The following is a 23,574-nucleotide window of genomic DNA, read 5'->3' as shown; positions in this document are numbered from 1 at the left end:
CAAATTCCTATTCCTGTGTTTAAAATAATAAATTTGAAGATTAAGTCGCTTTAATGAGTTGAACTCGATTTTATTTGCACCCGTGACGGATGAAAAGTTTTGATCGCCCTCGTCGGACGTAATTTATCTTATTAAACCCAAAACAAATTTTCGCGTGCCGGACATCGTAAATCGTGTGTGGGAGACACCAAGATTTATCGTCTGTAGACTAGACTAAAAAGATTTATTGAAATAATTATGATGAAGTAGATGATGGTCATCCGGGATACAGATGTTGCGACATTTATTTTATTAATTATGTCATCAAGAGGCCAGAGAATTTTTTCGAAATCGAGACGTTCTTGCTGCACCGGAAGGTCGAGTTTCTACGATTGGACAGCAATAAAAATCAGCTTGGACCAGATGCGATACCCTGGTAATGAATCGTCTAATTGACTGTAAAAAAGACATGTTTGTCGAGGAAATTGATAATTAAAAGAGGTTTTATGAGCTGTTTAAATCGGATGTCTGCTTCAAATGGAAATTGTAAGTAATTTTTTATTTCTTTCCCGGAGTTTTAGTATTTTTCCTGGAATGTAAATGAGCAACTAATACAAGTGTAACAGTCGGTAAGATGAGCACTTTACAACAGTTTCTATGTAATGCAAGCAAACGGCTGACTTTTGATTTCATAATAAGCCCGCATAAATAAATTAGCAATTTTTTTGTGTCTATCAATCCTCAATCAGTTTCAGTGCTAAAAATACACTCATGATACATCGGTTTCACACAGTCATAAAATCTTAGTCTAATCAATCAGTCACCCGATAACATTTGTTTTAGAGCAAATGTGACGCACCTTTTCAAAACTGAATCGATTGTCGTCAAAAATAGCCTCTTAATTTACGTCAAAGTTGCAAACAATTCGGCTTGAATGCAGTCGAAACTTTTTTCATTATGACCGCTGAATAAACAAAAAGCATTTTTGTTGTTTTTAGTACACGAAATATCCGGAGTTTCCATGAAAAATTCAATGCATTTCTTTATTACAAAGCGGGAAGCTGATGAGAGATTATATCAAGCCGGAAAAAAAATCGTTAATAACTCGAAGCGTATTTTTCAGCTTCAGTTTTTATTAAAGCTAAAGCCGAATTACACCTGATTTGCGTACACTTCGAGACCGTTTTTCGGTGATTTATTGCCGATTTCGTACAGGAAATGGGCAGTAGAAGCATTATAAATATTTATGGATTCATTATTAAGACATAAAATTTATAATTATAACAGGTTTCGTTCTAAAAATTGGTTCGGATTGATTTTTCGACTTTCGTGTTAGTTGCGCGTAGGAAAAACAATTTGGTCCATTAACCAGTCGGTTCGAACCGTTCGTTCTAATGTGAAAAGTAAATCGAGAGTTAATTAAGCCGTGAAATTACCGAACTAATTAGTAACAGTGTTAAACGATTCGGTTGAACTGTAACTTTATAAAGGCCGAAAACCGATTAAAAATGTCAATATTAGTTTTTAAAACTATTTAACTAAAACTTGATATTTTTGCATACGGTTAAACAATTTCCTTATTCTGTTTTAAATTCGAGATGACCGCTCCTTCAAGTTTAGTTTGAAATGATTTACGGAGTTTCGATAGATAACTGCTAGTGGCAGGAACCAACCACATTTTTCCTGGAATCATTTCCGCAGAGTCGATAAGTAATAATCCTCAGGATAAATGAAACGACAAGTCCGAGCTTGAAGAATTATTTCATTCGAAAAGATTATTGATGAGGTGATTTTATCCTCTAAGAATTGAAATAATATTGAATTTCTTTACGATATTTAAAATTTGCATTTTCTCATGCATTTTTTCTGCTAAAACTGGCAATCGTTTCGAAATATGGGATGACACCAGTAATTAAATATTTACAATTATGAAACGCGAACTAAAAATAACGTGATACTTTTGTGCAACTTGCAAAACCCACAGATGTTTGGTCATTTTTTTAAACAGCGCATCCAAGTTTGCAAAAATAGACTAGCAGCTTTTAACAGTTACGATTTTGTGTTTTATTTGCTAGTACTTCCTTAATCTTTAAAACATTCTTCTGACACACCCAGAGAAAGAGAGTTGAGAAAATTATTGTTACAAACATGAAAACCCAAATTAGGCAAGTTTCCTGCCTTTCATATGTGTGGTTCGACAAATAAGGTGAGGTTTAAACAAAAAAGTTCAAATGAAATTAGTAACCAAGACGTTCATTTTCTACAAGTCATCTTATTTTTAAAATAATACCGTGCGACTAGAAAAAACGAATCCTGTTTAAATACTTCGGAGTGCATTGATATTTTTTTTCCTTTGAAAATAAAAACAAGTCCTTCGCTGAAAGCGTTCCAAACATTTAAGGACTTAAACAGGATTTTTGCTAGCCGCCCGGCAATTTTGACTAAATGAAAGTGTAACAAAAATCAATATCAGTGAATTACAGTCGCTGTCACTGCGAATCTTATTAGGAGAATATAAACACGGGATTTAAATTAATTAACCGATAGGTATGACACTAATTAACGCGACTTCTCTCAAAACATTGTTAGAACAGTAATTAGCGCTGAAAGATTAGTTAATAAAAAAATTACAGTAACTTTTTTTGGACCCTAAGAATAGAGTTATCCTGAGCTTTCGAGAACTCGATAACCGAAAAGTATCCAAAGTAAACGATAGAGAGTCGCTTTAGTTCACACCGTTTTGGCTCCGCGTCCTTCCCAAGGGTTCTTGGCGACGTAAAAACCGGTCGTGTCTTTGTTTGCCCACCCTGTATGGTATTGTCGCGTCCTCGTCCAAATCTTCCACTTCGCCGTGGGTCGAGTAAAATCGCGGAAATTGATTAAATCAATTTTGGGCTCGCACAAAACGACACCAATTGCGACAATAACTCCTCCAAAGGCGTTCATTAATCATATTTTCGGGAAGTTTAGACAAGCGACTCCATCCATCTATCCATCTCGAGGAGTAGTCCGGGCCGGCACCAAACGGAATCGTTTAACCACTCACCAGAGTTTAACTTCGCTGCTTGACTGCTTCTCAGTTTACTTTTAACCTTAGAGCGAGGTGGTGCATGCGATCGCTTCGCCGATTCCTATCGCGTGTTTCCATCTTTTCGGATTTTTGGGGTGGCTTTCGACGAAATTCCGCCGAAAATTCAAGGTAAGGAGTCGGTTTTTCGGTGCTTGCGGTCGACGACCGATTCGGAATTTATCGAAAATTCTGCGACAATTGTTGGGCAAAAAGTGCGGACGCGCTCTGTGTCGGAATGCAGGCTTTGGGAAATGCACGTCATGTCTGAACTTATCTCGTAAATGTCAGCTAATTGCCGGTTCAACGACATTCGGGACGCTTTTTCGCCGGTTCCGAATTTGTTGTTTATTGATTCGGACAGAGGAAAGTAATTAATTATAATTTTAGACGATTTATGGGGATCACCCGCTCGCGGACGATTGAAATAATAGCCCGCATCATCGGACGGTTTGTAATAAATCCTACTGAATTGCGGTTTCGTTTAATTCGACGAGACGATCGATTCGACGGTTATTGTTATTAAACGGCGACTCAAAATCGGACCGACGACTTCATTACCCTCAAGGAAGGAATGCGAATTTTTCAGGATTTTTTCCTCAACGAAACCATCAAACGCCATATTACTGCAGTTTTTTTCTGCAAATTACTAGCTACTTTATTGTTTTATTTTTTATTACAATTATTTTTCAATTCAACATTATCCAGGTGTATTGCTTAATTTTAAAATCAAATTGCTTAAAAATTATGGCATTACCGAAAAATCATAGAGCTTTCATATTTGTTTCGTTTAATTAATTAATCCATCTCTTATCTTTATTGCGGTTGATCGAGCTTCGGACAATTGAGCTACTTCTTTTACAAAACTTTTTTAATGAACAGCTTTTTGGATTAACTTCCTAGTTATTGCAATAATGTTAGCAAAATATGATATTAAAAAAAAGTTAAAATGAAAATCCTTAAAATCGCTCAAAACTTGAATCATCTTCCAGTTTTAATCGTTTTACTGTTTATTTATGTGCATATTTTAAAGTAAGTATTTGGTCTTTGTGGCATGCTGGACCGTAACACTAAATAACTGATAAAAATAAGTTTGTTTTTTTTTTTAAATAAGTTATCCTGTCACATATTGTTGGTGGTTTTTAAAAACTTGTGGATACTTTTAGCCTACCTGTTATTTATTCTGATTTTATAAGATTGCATAGACTTCCAAAACGAAATTGATGAGCAAAATTAACCGATTTGTTCATGTAAATTAGTTCTAGTTTGATCTAGAATTAGGCACTGAAACAGGCACCTAATTTATTGATTTGAATCAAAATCGCGTCTTTACGTGAGAAGCTTGAATCTAAATAATGTGCTCGCGGTTTAGAATAACGTGTCCGTGAACTCGGAAATCAACTGCCGGAAAATAAATTTGAATTTCTCTCGACAAACACATTTTCTCGCCTAACTAAACGACTATTGGTATTATTAGCATGTTTGATATTTTTTTAATATGTAAGTTGCTTGGAATTTAACTATACTTTCGAGGTTTAGGTACTTGTTTCAAAATGACAAGAATATGACTAACGACTTCCTTTTCAAAAGTACAAAGTGAACCATTAGGTTTAAGTATGAAACGACCTGTTCTGATTAGATATTCTGGATGGCTGTAGTGAAATCATTTTGTTTTCTCCATGATTGTGTTGTTGGTTGAACGAAATGAAATTTCAGGGATTACGACTTCAGTGAAAAGTTTACGTATCAATAAAAGAAATAAGAAAAGTCACGCTGAGTAGTTTATTATCAGTAATTACCTCGTTAAAGGCTTAGGCTTAATCATAAATTAGCGACTTCCAACTGAGGAGAAACCTATATTTGAGAAAAAATCTATCTATGACACTACTTAGTTTTTGTTCGATTCAACACCTAATCAATCCATAAATATTTATAACGTTACAAACCTTTATCACTTGTTAACAACTGTAAAATGAAACCATTTCCTGGCTTTAAATCATCAAATTACCAAGTCTACAGCTCATCAATGGGACTCAGCTCGGGGTCATTCCACGTATTGGCTACCTGAGATGGTTTTGCAAGGGGCTGTCCAAGGCCACTGTCTATTAATAATAATTGAAGATGATCCGTTTTGGGGTCATCTCTCTGATTGAGGCTTAATAGACGAAGCGTGCGGGATAGAGAAAGGAATGCGGTGGCAAGTTTTGTGTCGTTTGTGGTTGGATATTTATGGCTGGGCTTTCACTGGTAAATATTAACTTGGTTAATCCCTCGGTAGGGGATAGTGAGCAATGAGGGGTTTACGTATCGATGTCGTGTCTATTGTCCGTAATGGAATAAAGGGGATATTAGATAAATCAAAGGGAAATTATGTCAAATCGAGCTTGGCTTCACTTGGGGGGATTTACTCTAATCGCCATATTTTTGTTTATAGCACAGGCCCATAAAGCACGAAGAATTTTTATAATTTGGGAGTTACTTTTATGTCTTAACAAGTATTTATTAGCATTCCTTGCGAATTTTACTGCTCGATAAATTGTTATCTGTGGGTTTTGCATAATGAAAATGCCGCGATTTAACTTCTGTTTTATTGTCTGAATCGCAACTTGATTTTTTCTTTTACGATAGGATAAATTACAAAGCGTTGACATTTTTTTATTTTTATGTCGGTGATATAACGCTTTTCTTCTGCTCCTGTCCTCACCTTCAGTACTTTAACGGTAACATCCATCTATCTTGTTAGCAACGTTCGAGGTCGCTATAAACCCGAGCAAAATCTTGTTTATTTCGATGTGGAAAAATGATTTGCATTGAACTATTCCAAATGATGAATGTCAACAATCAATCGATAAATTTTCTCAGAAACTGTGACATCTGCGACTGGTGGTGTTTGTTTGTCCATGATATACTGGGAAGCACCTTCCAGACTAAACGTTTACACATTCGCGCCGACTTTTTTCGTATTCGCGTTGCATTACGCAAACAAACCATAAATTCGCGATTTTTCTTCCGTCTTGCTTCGTTGCCAAGTCCGGGCGTTTTTCCCAACACGACCACTTGTTGGCTGAGAATTTATTTATGAATGAAAAACGCACAGGACGTAAATTAACGTTATTGGTGACATAATAGGAATTGCATACAGCTCGCCACACGTAGTCGCTATAATTAAACCTAATTTGCAATGCAATCAACATTTCTCCATTGACAGATGAATATTTATTGGCGACGATCAGTTAGAAATCCTGTCGAACTTTTCAATTCCTGCCCACCGGTCGACGGGCCTTTCCGAAATGACTCAATCAATCAAATATTATTTTCAGAACCGCTTTTGATGTGGTCCGACTTATTTGCATTCAATTATTTATCAATACGTATTATGAAGTGGAATTTCCTGATAAATGATAGCCATTTTGAAAATTTTCATTTAACATTACGACAGGACAAAAGTGGGTCATGTAAAGTATTTCAAGGAAATTAACTAGAAAATGTTAAAAATTCTCCTAGATTCATGTAAAAGAAAAAATTGTTCAGGTTTATGACCCGAATGTGGGGTAAATATGTTCAAATGAAAATGTTGAAAGTGCAGGTATGGGAAATTTCAATTTTAAAAGGAATAAAGTATGAAATGCACATACTTTAAAATTCGCTTTTACAATAAATATTACATGAACGGAGTTTTTATTGCCGACATTTCTTCACGTCTTACGTTTTACAAGGCCCCATAACAACACCGTGCATAAAAATTAGAAATTGAAGACATCTAGTTGATTATTTATTGTTTTATTCTGTTTAGATAAAAATGAAACAAAAACGTATCTTTAATTCGTACCACATTGTGAATAAATCACGGTTTAACTCCTTGACATTTCTCTATCCCAGTTTTACGATGGCAACTTTCATACCTCGTCTATTAAATTTAGCAATTCGGTTGTATTTCCAGCGGTTATGACTTTGCCAAGTCTGCCAACTCCTCGAGTTGGAGTTCTCTGATTAGCAAACCGTGTATGACGGAATTAATCGTCAAACTGTTCCCAAATAAACCGAATAACTTTCGAACACACATAAGCCAGGTATAGGAAAAAGGCGGGAAATGCCGCACCGGAATGCGGTAAAGGGCGCCACGAGCGTATTGTGTGCCCCAAGAATCTTCGTGATTCATTTTGGAGCGATGTCAATTCACGGCGTGATTAAAGAGGTATTTAGGACGCAACCGCCATAAGGGCAGCTTTGGCAATAAAGCGACTCGAGGGTGGAATTTTTATTACGATCGGTGAATGGAACGAAGCGGACCAGGTAGTTTTCACACCTAAAGGGCGCTAATTGTGGCCATTTAAAATATGGATTTGAAATTTTAATGCGTTTCGTTTTGTTCCTCTCGAAGCACTTGAAGCTGCGATCTCGTTACTTGCGCTTAAAAGCTTCGTAATGACCGACATCTAATAAAATCGTCTTGAAAGTGGAAACATTTTCTCGATAAAAAGCTGAAAAGTGTGTGCGGTCCGGTCGGACCTCCGGCAAGGTATGCAGACAGTTGCGAGATATCCTGTCTGCGGTTTCAGTATATCGCACGACTCGTAAATCTACATAACAACTCGCTGTACTCCGTATATTCCGAGTTTGGAGCGATTCTGAAGGGGATTTAGCGACGGTGATGCATTGCATCGGCCGATGATCACAGTTCTGCATTAGATGAATTAATCGTTTCTCGAGCTTTCGACTTTTCGACTCCGCGAGCTATTACCCCATAAATAAGCCAGATAGTTGCGGCAAATGAGCTTTGTTTTTGCTTAGCAGTAATCCGTCAGTTTTTTACATCTAATACAAACTTACGGCTCGAGTGAAAATTGCGCCCGAAAGAAGGGCCGTTGGCCCGTGAGGTGCTTAGTAATTTGCTCTTTATCTAGGGGAGATCGACCTCGTACGTGTGCTAGGAATTTTAAATTCGAGCTCTTTTTCTCGCCGTTTTAATCATAATTGTTGGAGTCGGTGAAAGCACGTCGTACGGTCACGAAATGTCAGATGCATTTCGCTGGTTTGCACACACAGATAGCGGCCAAAGATAGATTGCATAAATTGTATGAATTATTTGTTGACTCGTGCGATAAATAACACGTTCACCACAGAGTTTATAAAAAGCGAAATTGCTCTATTGAGTGTAATGCGTTTCAATTGGCAAAAATAACTACGAAAATCTAGCCATGGCATTTTCCTTGCAGATGATTTAGCGAGTTCGCATGCCATGTGAGCACCCTTCCAGCAGTGCCATGTTCAGCGCGGTGACTTTTTTTCTCGTATTAGCGACGGTTTTGTTGCCGACGACCGCGGCTGATGCGTCCCCTCAACGAGGCAGACAACGAAAAGGTGCCACTTTCCCATCATCGCCGTCGAGAGAACGCAAACCCAACATCGTGCTTATCCTCACCGACGATCAGGACGTCGAACTGGGATCGTTGAATTTCATGCCAAAGACAGCGAGGGCTATACGAGACCAAGGGACAGAGTTCAGGCATGCCTACGTTACGACACCCATGTGCTGCCCCTCCAGGTCCTCGCTGCTGACGGGGATGTACGTCCACAACCACCACGTCTACACCAACAACGACAACTGCTCCAGCACCCAGTGGCAGGCCACCTATGAGACGCGGTCCTTTGCCACATACTTGTCCAACGCGGGATACAGGACAGGTAGGGTTCCTTTTTTTCCCCAAAAATCGTACAGTCCGCACGTGTCGCGACAGCACGTGGGTCCTCGCCCACGTGTCCCATCACCGGCAGACGGCCAGGAAACGTCGCTGCTTTTACGCAAGAAACGATCCTTAGCCTCTTTTACCTAATTGTTTACACATTAGAGAGCGCTCGACGAATCCCACGTGAATCTCCATATTGAATCAAAACGGTCGCCAACGTACCCTTTAAATGTTTTTAAGGAAAAACACCTACGTTTATGAATCTTAACGACGTTCGAGTTTATGAATGAATTTTGTTACGACATTCCGACCGAAATAAGCGGCCACGACCCACGCTCTCGAACGCTAATGGACGGCTAATATGGGAAATTGTCGATAATTTCGGTTCCGCATTCAGAGAGGAACGATAATTGACGACACCGAACGTTTTTATTTTCAGGTTAAAAAACGTGGAAATTGCGCAATTTGATCACTTCTTAGTTCTTATGGGCATCATGAGAGTAACAACAGCAAAAAAAATATTAGGGTAAAGATGCCTATTGTGGGACATTTTTTTTTAATTTTAATGTTTTTCATTGGAAATGAATTTTTTCTGAAGGGGAAATGCAGCAACGATTCGAATTTGTGTTTTAGTTTATAAGTTTGATTCGTCAGATACGGTGTTCCTAAAATGACTACTATGAGTTTTCAGTATGAAATTTTGCATATTCGGGAACCAAATGGAAAGTAAGAAATTACTATACCGAAGCATTGTTTTATTGAATAATATAAATTAGAAAATAAATATAATAATCTTCATAAAACAAAATAATAGTTTTTCTTATTTCAGATTAAGATTTGGATTCAAAACAAAATATATCTCTGAAAGGGTACAGAAAACATTTTATGTTTTAATTTCCTCCCATTGTAGAAGTGCCCATTTCAATCATCTTTATGTGTCGCATTCTAGGGCTCGAATTTTTTTTTAGAGTTTTGGTTTAATCAGCAGAAGTATAAAATGTATCTAATGAACTTTTGGCGACCGGTGCATAGAAACCTATGGCTAGGTTTCGGAGTTTTTAGCACAAAAATGACGGAAAAACGCCAAAATAAGCTCAAAATTTAAGCAAAACATGCATAAAAAACTGAAAATATGCGTATACTCAAAACTTTTTTTAAGAAAACAGCGCTGTACAAAACAAAATTTATTTATCAAATGTTTAACAAAAACAAACATTTATGAAAAAATAAATGAATTAGTACATCAAGCAATTCTAAAAACATTTTTCAAGAAGAAATTTTTTCGAAATTCTATTTAGTTTTCGAGTAAGTTGTTAAATTTTTTTGCCAAAATATTTTGCTCTAAAAATGACTTCTGATTGAAAAATATTGCTATTAAACCTGTGCTTCTTTAAATTAAAATATTAAAATTGCGTTCTGAGCTCATTACTAAGATTTTTGGAACTTGTTCGTTAAATTTTTCGCCACGACGCCTCAAAATGATGAAAGTTCAGTAGTTCGAAAAATTATAATTTTTTAAAACTATTAGATAATATTAAAGCTAAAAAAACGCAAAATTATTAATCTATCTATTTTAATGACTAACTACTCAAAAACATTGTAATTTTTTGAAGTGGTGAACAAACTAGAGAAGTCTATTTAATTTTTCAAAATTTGTAATTGTGTTCGTAAAAGAATATGGATTTTGGTGGCATTTTACAGGCGCTTTTTGGTGTAAAAATAGTGTCTCACATTAAGAACTCTCTTATAATAGGCCCCTTTACCCAAACATCAAATGATGTAACAAAGTCTTTTTGACAATGGCAACATAAGATTTTTCTGGTGTTAAAATACTAGAAAATTTTAAATCAAAGCTTATAATAGGCATGTATTTTATTAGTCTTAATTCAACAATATTATTTCCCTTGCAAGGAAATAACGTACTTTCATGAATAGTTGGAGGGTGGAAAGTGATATTTTCTGATGAAGCCGTCGAAAAAATCATATGTATAACACTGGAGGAATTGTAGATTTTGGTCCTTGATCCGAAAAGAATCACTCTGTATTCGTAGCTCAGGATTTTATTTTTTTACGAGTAAATCGTTATTTTAATTGTTCATGTTTTCTTTTTATTTCTTGAAGCCTGCGACTAACGAAGTGAAACAACGCTCGACCTTGCTGCACAGAAACACAGATTCGCATCTTCCCAAATAAATTAAAAATTAATTATCTTAATGATATAATAACACACCTCCACGTGCAGCGGTCCCATAAACAAGATAATTGTTTCCAAATAAGTCAATTAAACGTCTGAAATAATGCGAGATATTAAACTAGCCCACTCATCTAATGCTCATATTTTTCGCTATTAATATTCATGAACGTAGTGTGTTATTATAGAAATACCTACCACGTGTAAACATGCAAAAATATACACAGGGTGTGTACTGTAACATGTTTATTGTTCGCAGGCTATTTCGGAAAATATTTGAACAAATACAATGGATCGTACGTGCCGCCAGGTTGGCGCGAATGGGGTGGTTTAATAATGAATTCGAAGTATTACAATTACTCGATCAATATGAATGGGAAAAAGATCAAGCACGGCTTCGATTACCACAAGGTGAGTGAGTATATTGCGCTTCTTGCTTGATTTTTATTCAGTGGTGAGTCATCGGTAATTAATCAACGGGTAATGATTTGTTATATATTTGAAAAAATCCCTATTTGAATTTAATTACAGGCTTAATTGAAATTCCTTTCCGATTACGGACAGGTATTTGCGTTAGAAGAATTTCGTAATATGCCGCGTAAAAATAAACAGCGATGAGACGGAGCCGTTTTTTTTAAACAATTTTTCCAGGACTACTACCCCGACCTGATCGCCAACGACTCGATCGCCTTCCTTCGCCAATCGAAGAAAAACAGCGCTCACAAGCCCGTCATGCTAACGATGTCGTTTCCTGCACCGCACGGGCCCGAGGACTCAGCCCCGCAATACTCGCACCTCTTCTTCAACGTCACCACACATCAGTAAGTCATCGAATTTTTTCGCGACAAACTTACGAAGCGTGTAATTGTCGTTTCCGAACGAGCGAAAACCGGCCGTCGGCCGCGTATAAATCGCGATTGTCGATCTTTAAGCAGATTAATTCTGTCGATTTACGACGAGTCTATTCGCATGAGGACCGATTTATTTCTTATACGTTCCCTTTATTTACTTCTGATTGCTTTCGTTGTAATTAGAGGCTTGGACGATTAATTGCGCGGTTCTGGACCCAACGTGGGGAAATAATTACCCGGCCCGATTTAATTAATATCCCGTTTTACGCTCCGTCATAAAAGTCGAGAGGTGTGCCTTTTTATTTCGCGCTAGAGCCGGCCTATTAAACAATAGTAAAAACGCCCAAACAAACAACGATTTTTTAAGAATCTCCAGAAGAAATCGCATGAACAATAATTGCTCTTATTTTGTTGAATAAATATTTAGTTCAGTTTGAATTTTTTTTTAATTATTAAAGAAGCGTTGAAATAATGTAATAGATCCGAAAACAAATGTGGTTATTTGGGTGCTTAATAGTTTATTTTTTTGAGAAAGTTGTGATTATTTTATTAAATCATTATTTAATGCTTATGTATCTAAGAAAATCGCGATTTCTAATTAAATAAAAAAATATTGCATTTTACACCCCTGACTGTACGTTCGAAAGGTATCTCCATTAATTTTTTGGTAATTTTTCACTTACAGATAAAAATAATAATTAAAAAAAAGTAATTTTCGACCAAAAAATTAAATTCTAAAACCACGCGTATTCACTTCAGATAATTGTTTACGAAAATAGCGAAGAAAAATACCAATCAGATTTTGAATTAAACGCACTTTTACATTTTAACTTTAAAAATTATTTTTATTTGTGAGTTGCTACTTGTGGCTTCGTAAATTTAGGTGACAATGTGAACTGTAATTGGGGTAAGATTGTAAATAATTTCGTTGGGATATTTGAATGCAGGCATCAGTTTTATTGCAAGACTGTAAATAAGGGGCTTCAAAAAGGTCGGCTACTGGTAACTGATCCCTTTGTTGGCAAATTATACCATCTTTTAATAAATCACGCGTCTAGTTTTGCGTCTAAATAAAAAAGACTGATTATTTCACCAACCAAGTAAAAATTTATAATTCTGATACCAGCCTTCGATGAGCTAGCAGGTAAGGATTCATTTGGTCTAAAAACTTTGTAGTTAAATTAACAGTTAGTGCCCAAAAACTCACAAAACTGCTACAACTTTATTTATTAACAAAAAAATTTAATAAAAATCGAGAATGGTCCTTATCGATGTACAGGCTGCTGTGCAAAATTTCAGGATTTTTATTTCATTATAAGTCGCAATTTTCTTGGGTGCGCGATAAGGTTGCACTACTTCTTAGCTGTTTTGTTCGATTTTTCTGTTTCACTGATTTGTTACAAAATTGCCGAATTTTTAAGTAAATAAATTTTACGATTAATCAAAAAAAATTAAATAAAATGTTAGTAATAAACGAAACATAAGTGGTTAAAAATTAGATATGTAATTTTTCAAAACTAGAACTCGATTGTTTGTTGAATTTTCAGCAAATAATGGATCTAGGAAATAAAGTCCACTTTTACAAAGAAAATAAACTGACAAATGTCCCTGATCAACACTTCGAAGGGTTGGTGCTGGAACTATCTCTGCCTGATACCGCTATCGATTTGGATACATATGTTTTTTAGTTTTTTTTTCTTGATATGCGGTCGCAGCCCACGTGAAGTCCTCGTTAGCCGCATTCCTGTACCATAAAATCGCTTTTTTGTGCCTTATGAAGTCGAGGGACGACGCTGCTTATTATTTTCTAGATTTAGACTGAAATTACTATAAAGAATGTTGTAAAAAACGCGAGCTATAATTACGTTATTAACAAACTAAAACTGCGGCTTTTTGCAGTTTCTCTAAGTTGAAATCTCTCTTTTCAAATGTCAATTAGTAGCTCGCTTTAGACACTCCAGACAGCTTTAAAATTTAAGATAGCAACAAGCTACTTACTGGTAAATAATAAAACTCTTCTTGACATTTATAAATTTGGAATTGCAGGAATAACATGAGACGAACTGAATATGAGGTGATTTAAGTTTTATAGGTCAAGTGATACGAATTCTTTGAAAAGAATTCCATTCATAAGTTCTTAGGGAATCAATAAAGGTTCGTAAATTGTGAAGCTGTCCATTCAGAAACACTCAGTTTGAGCTTTCGTTATCCGATGAATCCATTTTTAGCATAAAATGCAAATTAAGTGAGAGAGTCTAAAATTTTTAAAAGATCAAACACTGAGGTTTTAGCACCTTTTCGCGTCATTGTGGTCTAATTGGTGCCTAAATATGGAACGGGAACGCACTGACCACAGCATTGTTTGCGCACTTGTCCTCAGCTTTCGTAGTCTCAACAATTACTCCGCAATGCCTATTGTGTTGTATCCAGTTGAGTAGGTCACCTCTCAAAGGTTACGACTTTTTGCCGCAATTACCGTTTCACCTTGTACCAAAATACGCTGGGCGTTCCCGGATAATTCACCCATAACATTAAGGAACTAATCAATTCCCGGCTTGAATCGCGTTTTAATTTGTTCGGTGATCTCGCGTGTCTGAAAAACGTTTAGTCCAATCCTTGATTTTTCCGTTTTCCCAGTTTTTCCTTCTGCATACGTACGTGTATTGACCTGTAATGGAAGGAAGAGCGCAGCTCCACTTCATAAACTTTTCATTCGTGACGTATGCGGCTGCCGGAGACGCCGCCATCGCGTAAATTATGCAATCACTAAAATACATTCTCTTCCCTCTGCGAAATTTGCGATAAATTAAACATGGAGGCACCTAGACTGCCAGATTTGGGCCCTATTGAGCGATTAGGGACAGTTGCTCCTCACCCATTTACTTTTCATGTGCCAGTTGGGGTGAGAGGGTTAGGGCACAGTTGAACGCCCTTATAATGCATTTCGTTGTTTGATAAAGCTCATTGGCCTGCTTATCATTTATCGACGCTTTTTATGCCGGTTTTAAAAAGCGTCGCGACGCCTGTTTTTACGACGTCCGATAGTGAACGAATTTATTGTCACGATAGAAAGGTCGACGCGTGAATTAATTCCTTCAATTTGTTAATAAAAGTTCAAGTGGTCATTCTCGTTTTCGCAGACTCGGATGATGCGCGCCGAGGGTTGAAGGCCGTTGGAAATTGGATCGAAAGTTTTAATGAAATTCTCCTTCTAGTTTTATATAGAGCTGGGCTACTGTAGAGGACGGTTATATGCAAAAGAAGATAAATAAAGTCGCTAGTGTGTCTATTAACGGCCAAGATAAATATCACGGGCTGAAACAACTGGCCGGGCGTTTGCAGACAAACGCAAGAAAAAATTAACATCAACTAATTATTTTTGTAGCGAAAATAATATTTTTGACAATTTCAGTACCCCTTCGTATGACTACGCGCCAAACCCGGACAAGCAGTGGATCCTGCAAGTGACCCAGAAGATGCAACCCATCCACAAACAATTCACTGATCTTTTGATGACCAAACGTTTGCAGACGCTCCAGTCTGTGGACGCCGCCGTCCAGCTCATCGTCGAAGAGCTGCGAGCTTTAGGCGAACTCGACAACACCTACATCATCTACACGTCGGACCATGGATACCATCTCGGACAGTTTGGGCTGATCAAGGTATGACGGGTTTCGAGTAAACGCTTGATTATACTCATGAATCAAAGTTTGCTGCCCTTTTCCCACGTCTGGAGTTATTTCAGTCGAGCCGCTCTCGCAATTGCTATTTTCGTTGACGTGGGAAAAGTGCGAGCTTCGAGCGACGTTTTCCGATTTTTAATTTAATTTTCCGTCGTTATTTTCAAGGGCAAAAGTTTTCCGTTTGAATTTGATGTCCGAATACCGTTTCTGGTCCGCGGGCCAGGTGTGGAACCTGGCACCGTGGTCGACGATATAGTACTTAACATAGATCTGGCACCGACGTTTCTGGACATTGCCGGCGTGGAGGCGCCCCCACACATGGACGGCAGGTCGGTGCTTCCCCTCTTTTTGAACTCGAAGAGGAAGAGGATGCGATGGCCGGACACGTTCCTCATTGAAAGGTTGAACTTTGGGCCAGTTATAACCGATTCTAGGATTTAATTTTGTAGTTCTGGACGTCGGGAAACGCCGTACCTCGACGCTCGGATTAAGGCCAGGAGGAACTCCACTACGGAAGCCCCCTTGTCGACTTTAGCCCCCGGGGATTATTCTATGGCCACGTCGACGAAATTCTGGGAAAGTAGTACCGTGACAACGACCAGTCCGAAGAAAGTCTACGAGTCAGGTGAGGATCTGGCGCTTGATGACGAAGATGACGACAATGAGGAGGAAGATATTGACGTCGATGAAGACGAGATTGATGGTGGTTACGATGTCGATGACGATATTTACGTTTACAGTAACGAGGCAAATGTTACTAATAAGAATCTAATCCGAGGTGAAGGTACTAACCGGGCTTTTGGGTGTTTTGTGGTTTTGATAAAGTTTTTTCCAGACGAGACGGTTCTAGAAGGGAGGAGTTTACCACCGGCCAATAAATTAGAAAGATTGACGCTGGAATGTGCCGCCGATGAAATGAAATATCCTTGTCGGAGGAACCAGAAGTGGTATTGCATTAACGAAAACGGGAGGTGGAGGAAACACAAATGTAAAACACTGCATGTGCCCTTAGCCGGAAACAAGTTGTTGCGGAAGTGTGCTTGTTTCACTCAGGAGGGATTGGTTTACAAGACCATGTTTGATGTAAGTGGAAGCATTCAATCGGATTGTTACTTGAAATCCCAGTTTTTCTTTTAGCGAAACATAACACGGCGTCATACGCGCATCAAACGTGACACTGACCTCACCCACATCCTCTTCACTCTAATAGACCCAGACGGAATGACCTCGCGAGCAAAACGTGACACTCTCGATCACGTCGAAACCGTGCTGAAAGACGTCCAAGGCAAAATAATCGACTTGAAATCAGTCAACACATCTCTGATGCAACCCAACTTGGTCACCAACACGATTTCGGAAACCTCAGCCGGTTGTATAATCATGAGCAAAGGTCGGGTCAACTGTTCCACCTCGGTGTATCAAGACCCGAAATCTTGGAGACAATCACGCCATCAGATAGACAACGAAATCTACCAACTGAAGCAAAAGCTCGAAAAACTGAAAGAAATACGCCGCCATTTGAAGCACACGCGCCCTCTAATGGGGCAAGCTGACGACGAAGAGGACAATCAGAAAAACAAAACTGCAAAATTCGAATCTCCGGACGTGAACGAACTAAACTTGCACCTAGGACAAGAACCGAAACGAAAACGCAAACCGGTGAAAATCAACCGAATTGAGCTAACAACCAGTAGCCCCTACTTCGGTCACGGCAACCACCACCGTCACAAGCACCCAGATAATGACGTCACAACGTCGCCTCCAACCCGGAGACCTTCCACCACGACCAAAACCCCCGAAGATTACGAAAACTGCCACTGCACCCCCGACCCCAGGCCCACCAAAGACCCCAAACACAAAATCAAGGAGGAACGACTACGTAAAAAGTTGCGTAAGCAGCGTAAACGCGACCAATTGGAGAAAGAGTGTGCGTCTGAACGCATGAATTGCTTCCGTCATGACAAGGAGCACTGGAAGACCGCTCCGATGTGGACCGAGGGCCCCTTTTGTTTTTGTATGAATGCCAACAACAACACTTATTCCTGTGTTCGGACGATCAATTCAACGCACAATTTCCTCTACTGTGAATTCACCACCGGTTTGGTGACTTTTTATAATCTGAGGATCGATCCGTACGAGTTGCAGAATCGGATCGAGCAGTTGAAGCCGGAAGAAAAGTTGTTTCTTCACGAACAGTTGAAGCATCTGATGGCCTGTAAGGGCAAGGCATGCACCGTTAATCACAACGCGCATCAGCACCACACCAAAATTAGGGCCAATGTGGCGCCGGTTGTGGGGGCGCCACATAGATACAAGAAGAGGAAGCTAGTCGAAGAGGGTGAGTTTGATTTTTGTTTGGGATGGTTGTGGTAGATTTCGCGAGGCTTTCTCTGTCGCCCAATCAATGAGTGGTATGATTAATTTTGCGATTTTATGCATTTTACTACGTTTTGTAGACGGAAATTAAACGGAATTTTTAAAGAATAATTCGAAAAATCACTAAGTGTGGCTTGTTCTCAGAGATTAAATTTAAAATACGGATATCTATAGAATGTGAAAGGACATACAATAAAACGTACCCGTCTGCATTAAAGCATTAAATCATTTTAATATTTTTTTATAAATTTGGCTATGCTTTATAATTGATAAAAATAGCTATTTTAAACAGTTTTTTGACGAACATTAAACTTATTAATAGCTGAAAATTCTTGTCCTTTCTTTCTTCTTGAAAGTGGTGAAGATCTACTTTTCTACATACACCGTGGTTCTTAAATAGACCAACAAACTTCTACCCATGGTAGTATCAAATGAGTACATGCTGGGAAGAAAAGTAAAACAATCTTAGAATCATCATTTTCGAAATAAAAATAGTTAAATTTATGGTGGAAATATTTTATAATATTTTTTTGTAATATTTTATAAAAAGGTATGCATCGTTAAATAAAATTATTTAATTTAATTATAAATTAAAATGCTCGTATGGTATTGACCTTTATATACCAAAGAACATAAAGCAAAGTATTAATAAGTATATATTAATTACTTTAGTATTATTTCAAGTATAATGTGAAGTAAATGCTACGTTAGGTAGTATTTACTTGAAGTAAAAGCAAATATTTTTTTAATCATACCACTCCACGAAAAAGTCTTGCATTTGTGTTACTAACAATGGTTTGGATTTGCCGAGACTAATATTGTTATCAGGGGGCAGACTGCTTCCGCTCACACAGTCTGAGTTTTCTCCTCGGTGGGAGTACAGTTATGCCTCAAAAACGCACAATAAGTGAGTAGATTTGTTTTGGTGCATGTTTCGGGTCAATATTCGAAAAAATAATTTTATAATTTGTTTATTGAAGGACGTGGCGCCGCCGCAACCCATGGAAGTACACCTGGCGTCAGAATAAGCAGCACGAGAGAACGCGGCAGAAACAGTTCGTCTATGATGGGAATTTTAAGAGAAGCTGGCATTAGGCGGAAACGGAGGAAAACGTGAACACTATCAATAAGAATAATCGACTGAATTTAAAGAAGTATATCATTTAATGATGCATTTATTGTGATCTCTAATTTATGATTTCGTTTGTAAATTAATTTGTAGGTTTCGAAGCTTATGCTTTATATGTAATTGTGTAAAAACTATAGTAAGGTAATGTTAGGTACCTGCATACTTCCACTAAACAAACTAGCAATATCTCTTTCGGAATTTCTATTTAATAAAGTGAAACGAAGGGCAATAAGTTATTTTTGTAACGCGTTACTTTTGTTCACTCTTGACTTGTATTTCTGTCTAGTCCAAATCGTTTTGTATATAGGTAATCCTTGTATTGTTATAACCTGCTTGGTACAATTATTTCAATCAATTCCAAACAATACACGTGTAACAAGGACAAATAAAACATATTATCAAACACTTATATTTATTCCTCACAGTTCAAACATTGAATCAATATCCTCACTTTCATCTTCAAATATACTGGCCCCAGACTCGGGCCACTTACGTGTTTTTTCATTATCAATAACTTGTTTGAACGCAGGTTGTGACTGTTGTGAGTCAAATTTGGATTGTTCACAACTTTCAAGCAAATTACCTGTCACAAACTCGGCCCATTTGTTTGTCTTTTCACTGCAAAGGGCAGAATCATCGGCACTTTCACCAAGGGGGCTCCCAGCACGTTCAAACTTTGGTTGCACTAATCTCTGTGCGTTAAGAGACTGCACAATTAAACGGCACTCTTTCGCCGAAGCTTTAGCATAGACCTACAACCCAGCAGTAAAGTATTTCAAAGCAAAAGCAAGACTTCACCTTCTTAACGGATTGTTTTTCTCCACACATTTTGCAAGCCCATTTGGGCAACTTTTTTACGATATCTACCTACGATTTTTATTATTTCAACTGAAAAACTAGTCCCAACACCCACCTGAAACGTCTCACAACTGAAACACTGCAAAACGTGATATTCTTGTGGCATGTTTGAAAATTTGAAGGATCTTGACGTTTGTCGATGTCAACACGACCACCAACCATACAAATGTTCACAACCCTAAAGGAGCGCTTAAAAGTCAAGGACAAATACCGGGTGACCATTAAAATTAAGACTTGGCAGGTTGGTTAAAATTTGGAATCTTAGATTGGCAACTTTTACTCATATTTGAATGTGGGGACGGCGTATTTCGGGCACCCAGCTATTTTAAAATCTTTAGCGGTTTGCACGGGCAACTAATTATACAAAACAGTATTGTAAATTGCCTATTATTTAGTTTAAAAATTTAGCGTAGCTTTGCAAAAATTTAAAACCAAAATGTGTATTGATATTACAAAGAAGCAAAAAAGTCTTTATATTTTTCCTCTTTACATTGCAAAATTTAGTTTAAAACTAGATAACAAACAAAACAAGTTGAATAAAAACTCTAATAAAAACTTCAGCTTTTTTATTAAAAGCCTTTATTTAATGCGATTTATTTAGAAACATATTTTGCGAGATAATTTTGGGGCACTTCCTGTTGTCGTAGCAACTTCAAATTTTGCATGCACACGTAACTTTTGGAGCACTATTACGTCATCTACTTCGATTCCCGATTTAAAAATGTGCAGTGCTATCTCGGTTCCTGATGGAGATACGGGGACGGGACCTAGCCTATTCGACAGCCCAGGAAAAATACTACGGAGCGATGGGGTTTCCAAAAGGGCAGAACCACCCCTCTATCTCCAACAGGAACGAAGATATTTAGCATTTTGTAAATTGCAGATTTTCTTAAATTTTTATAAAATTTTTTAAGAGTGCGACAAAATTTTAGTTGAAGTGAAACAATTTTGTAAAATTTTAAAAATTGATTTCGTATCAGGATCGCAGAAACGCAAAAGGGTAATAAGAAAAGATATATAACTCAAAATACACCCATGTGTATAACTGGTTGCTTGCAAACACCGCTAAAAATTTCGTGACCTCTTTGCGTTCCTATGATCCTGATACGAAATCAATTTTTAAAATTTTGCAGAATTTCACCTAAATTTTCTTTCACTTATTGAAATTTTTATAAAAATTGAAGAAAATCTGCAATTCACAAAATGCGAAATATCTTCGTTCCTGTTGGAGATAGAGAGGTGGTTCTGCCCTTTTGAAAACGCTACCGCCCCGTAGTATTTTTCCTGGACTATCGAATGGGATAGATCCCGTTCCCGTATCTCCATCAGGAACCGAGATAGCACTGCACATTTTTAAATCGGGAATCGAAGTACATGACGTAATAGTGCTCCAAAAGTTACGTGTGCATGCAAAATTTGAAGTTGCTACGATAACAGAAAGTGTCTCAAATTTAAGTTCAAAATATTTATAATTCCGAAAGACAACAAACACAGCAAGTTGAATAAAAACTCTAATAAAACACTTCAGCTTTTTTATTCAAAGTCATTTATATAATGCGATTTATTTGGGAACATATTTTGCGAGTTAATTTTGAGGCACTTCCTGTTGTCGTAACAACTTCAAATTTTGCATGCACACGTAACTTTTGGAGCACTATTACGTCATGTACTTTGATTCCCGATTTAAAAATGTGCAGTGCTATCTCGGTTCCTGATGGAGATACGGGAACGGGACCAAGCCTATTCGATAGCCCAGGAAAAATACTACGGGGCGGTAGGGTTTTCAAAAGGGCAGAACCACCCCTCTATCTCCAACAGGAACGAATATATTTCGCATTTTGTGAATTGCAGATTTTCTTCAATTTTTATATAAATTTTATAAGTGAAAGAAAATTTAGGTGATATTCTGTAAAATTTTAAAAATGGATTTCGTATCAGGATCGTAGGAACGCAAAGAGGTCATAAAATTTTTAGCTGTTTTTGTATGCAATCAGCATCGCAAATACGTGTATTCTGGGTTGCCTGTCGTTAGACATTAAAATTATTTCTTTGCGTGTTTGTGGTGATTGAATTCTTAGTAAAAGTTGTTTATGAAGAAAAATAAAAGGCGACAACACATTTTAACACTTTATTAAAGAAAGCTGTAATAAAATAAATAACAATGAGTACCTACATAACATCTACCAGTTATAATATTTTCAGAAAAAATATAGTTTTGTGGCATCTTTGCTTGATAAGCATGTGCTAGCATGTTAGTATCTGGAATAACATGCGACCTCTTCCTAAAGGTTCCTCTTCCGAGTTGGAACAATCATGAATTTCGTCCTCAACAACAGATTATACTCATGCTTAACCCATTATATCCTCTTATCTTAAATTTTGCCATACTGTTTCATTGGGTCCTTATTGGGACCCCACTTGTTCGACGGTTTGGGCAAAGGACCTAGATATTTTAAACTCACGTCTACCATGGTGTAGTATAACAATCCATTTTAGTAACCAAATAAATTTCAACTCACTAGTACTAATTAGAACCATACTATCCTGTGTCCTCAACAAATTCATCCTATGTGCCCCAACATGAATTCAAAGTCGGATTTTATCCTTTCAGTACCGAAATTTCAATGATGACCGTTATTAGAATAAAATTTCCAACTAAATAATGGTCCAGGAGTTCCACAATTCAAAAATTAGGTTCGGGAGAACACCATAACCTAAAACAATCCTACAAATAAAACAAACATAAAATGTGTATTAGGATCACAGGAACGCAAGAAGGTTCTTACTACAACTTCTTACCTGTTTGCATTCCTGTGATCCTGATTTGAAATTCATGTCAAAATTTTATAAATCTTAAAGACTATTTTAGGCAACCAACTATACAGGATACAGTATTGTGGTTTGCCTACCATTTAGTTTCAAATTTTTGCAATTTTAAGAGGTCAGGCAACTTGCGTTTTTTGATCCTGATAAAATTTTGAATAAAATGATAGACAATCCACAATACTTTTCTTTGTATAAGTGGTTGCCTAAAATAACTTCTAAAAATTGCAAAATTTTAAACTGGATTTTGCAGCAGAATCACAAGAACGTAAAGAGAAAAAAATATAAAAACCTTACGTTTTTGTGTTCCTAATACACATTGTCTCGCGCCTACCCCAAAAATCTTATTGTCCCCAAGTATCATATACCCCAAAAATTTGACAGATAGACTGTTTCTGCCAACTGTTGCCAACCAAAAGTTATTAAAAATTGCAATGAGAGGACATGTTGATAGTAATGTTCTAGTAGTTGCATATAACTCAAACTTACTAAACGTAAAATTATTTACATTATCTGATTTATTTTTAAAATTTTACGGTATTTTTGCGGTTAGTATAGGCAACCAATTATACAGAATAGTAAGACGTTACTACCAACTATACAATATTCACAACCCTGAAAGAGACAAAAGTCAGGGACAAATACCGGGTGACCACTAAAATTGTGACTTGTCTTTGGAATCTTAGTTTGGCAACCTTGACTCCAATAAATCACAGAATAACTGGTTTTACTGACCAAACCGCAAATTTTAAATAATTTTCTTCTCAAATTTGAGTCGTCGATTTTCCCAGTCTGTTAAGAACACAAAGCTTAACATTTCAACATTTTTTTCCAAGTAATTAGTGAAATTGTTGGTTTTAAAGTACTTTATTATTATTATTATTATTATTAACATAGATTCTTTGCTGAGGTTAACACCTTTATAGCAAA

The 23,574-nt window shown here is 37.2% G+C and overlaps 2 protein-coding genes and 1 long non-coding RNA gene across 9 annotated transcripts; 1 reads left to right on the top strand and 2 right to left on the bottom strand.

The window, feature by feature from the left end:
* The first annotated feature begins 69 nt into the window (after positions 1 to 69).
* Positions 70 to 19,368, top strand: Sulf1 (Sulfated). 5 transcript variants are annotated; one of them, XM_064357007.1, is made up of 12 exons: positions 70 to 199; positions 250 to 525; positions 8,263 to 8,731; positions 11,184 to 11,335; positions 11,576 to 11,745; positions 15,188 to 15,437; positions 15,624 to 15,859; positions 15,908 to 16,242; positions 16,294 to 16,541; positions 16,596 to 17,796; positions 18,663 to 18,741; positions 18,815 to 19,368. In XM_064357007.1, exons 3-12 carry the CDS (start codon positions 8,281 to 8,283, stop codon positions 18,927 to 18,929), a joined length of 3,237 nt encoding a protein of 1,078 aa, XP_064213077.1. In that variant the 5' UTR covers positions 70 to 199; positions 250 to 525; positions 8,263 to 8,280; the 3' UTR covers positions 18,930 to 19,368. The 5 variants fall into 5 exon arrangements, with proteins under 5 accessions (XP_064213077.1, XP_008193092.1, XP_008193091.1 ...); XM_008194870.3 differs by lacking the exons at positions 70 to 199; positions 250 to 525 and adding an exon at positions 3,020 to 3,178 and having other exon boundaries at positions 15,908 to 16,236; XM_008194869.3 differs by lacking the exons at positions 70 to 199; positions 250 to 525 and adding an exon at positions 3,020 to 3,178.
* On the bottom strand, positions 19,359 to 20,026 carry LOC103312939 (uncharacterized protein). 2 transcript variants are annotated; one of them, XM_064357014.1, is made up of 4 exons: positions 19,877 to 20,026; positions 19,762 to 19,830; positions 19,547 to 19,715; positions 19,359 to 19,499 (listed from the first exon to the last, which is right to left on the bottom strand). In XM_064357014.1, exons 1-4 carry the CDS (start codon positions 19,925 to 19,927, stop codon positions 19,471 to 19,473), a joined length of 318 nt encoding a protein of 105 aa, XP_064213084.1. In that variant the 5' UTR covers positions 19,928 to 20,026; the 3' UTR covers positions 19,359 to 19,470. The 2 variants fall into 2 exon arrangements, with proteins under 2 accessions (XP_064213084.1, XP_008193090.1); XM_008194868.3 differs by having other exon boundaries at positions 19,359 to 19,715.
* Positions 20,027 to 21,935: 1,909 nt separating this feature from the next.
* Positions 21,936 to 22,933, bottom strand: LOC107397918 (uncharacterized). Of its 2 annotated transcripts, none has more exons than XR_010334470.1 (2): positions 22,621 to 22,933; positions 21,936 to 22,546 (listed from the first exon to the last, which is right to left on the bottom strand). It is a non-coding gene; the product is annotated as an uncharacterized LOC107397918 (long non-coding RNA). The 2 variants fall into 2 exon arrangements; XR_010334469.1 differs by having other exon boundaries at positions 21,936 to 22,535.
* Between the last annotated feature and the right edge of the window lie 641 nt (positions 22,934 to 23,574).

This window comes from Tribolium castaneum, chromosome 5 (assembly GCF_031307605.1).
Source record: "Tribolium castaneum strain GA2 chromosome 5, icTriCast1.1, whole genome shotgun sequence".
Classification (NCBI taxonomy): Eukaryota; Metazoa; Arthropoda; class Insecta; order Coleoptera; family Tenebrionidae; genus Tribolium; species Tribolium castaneum.
Note: the sequence above shows the minus strand (reverse complement) of the source record. Positions and strands in the feature narration are given on the sequence as shown.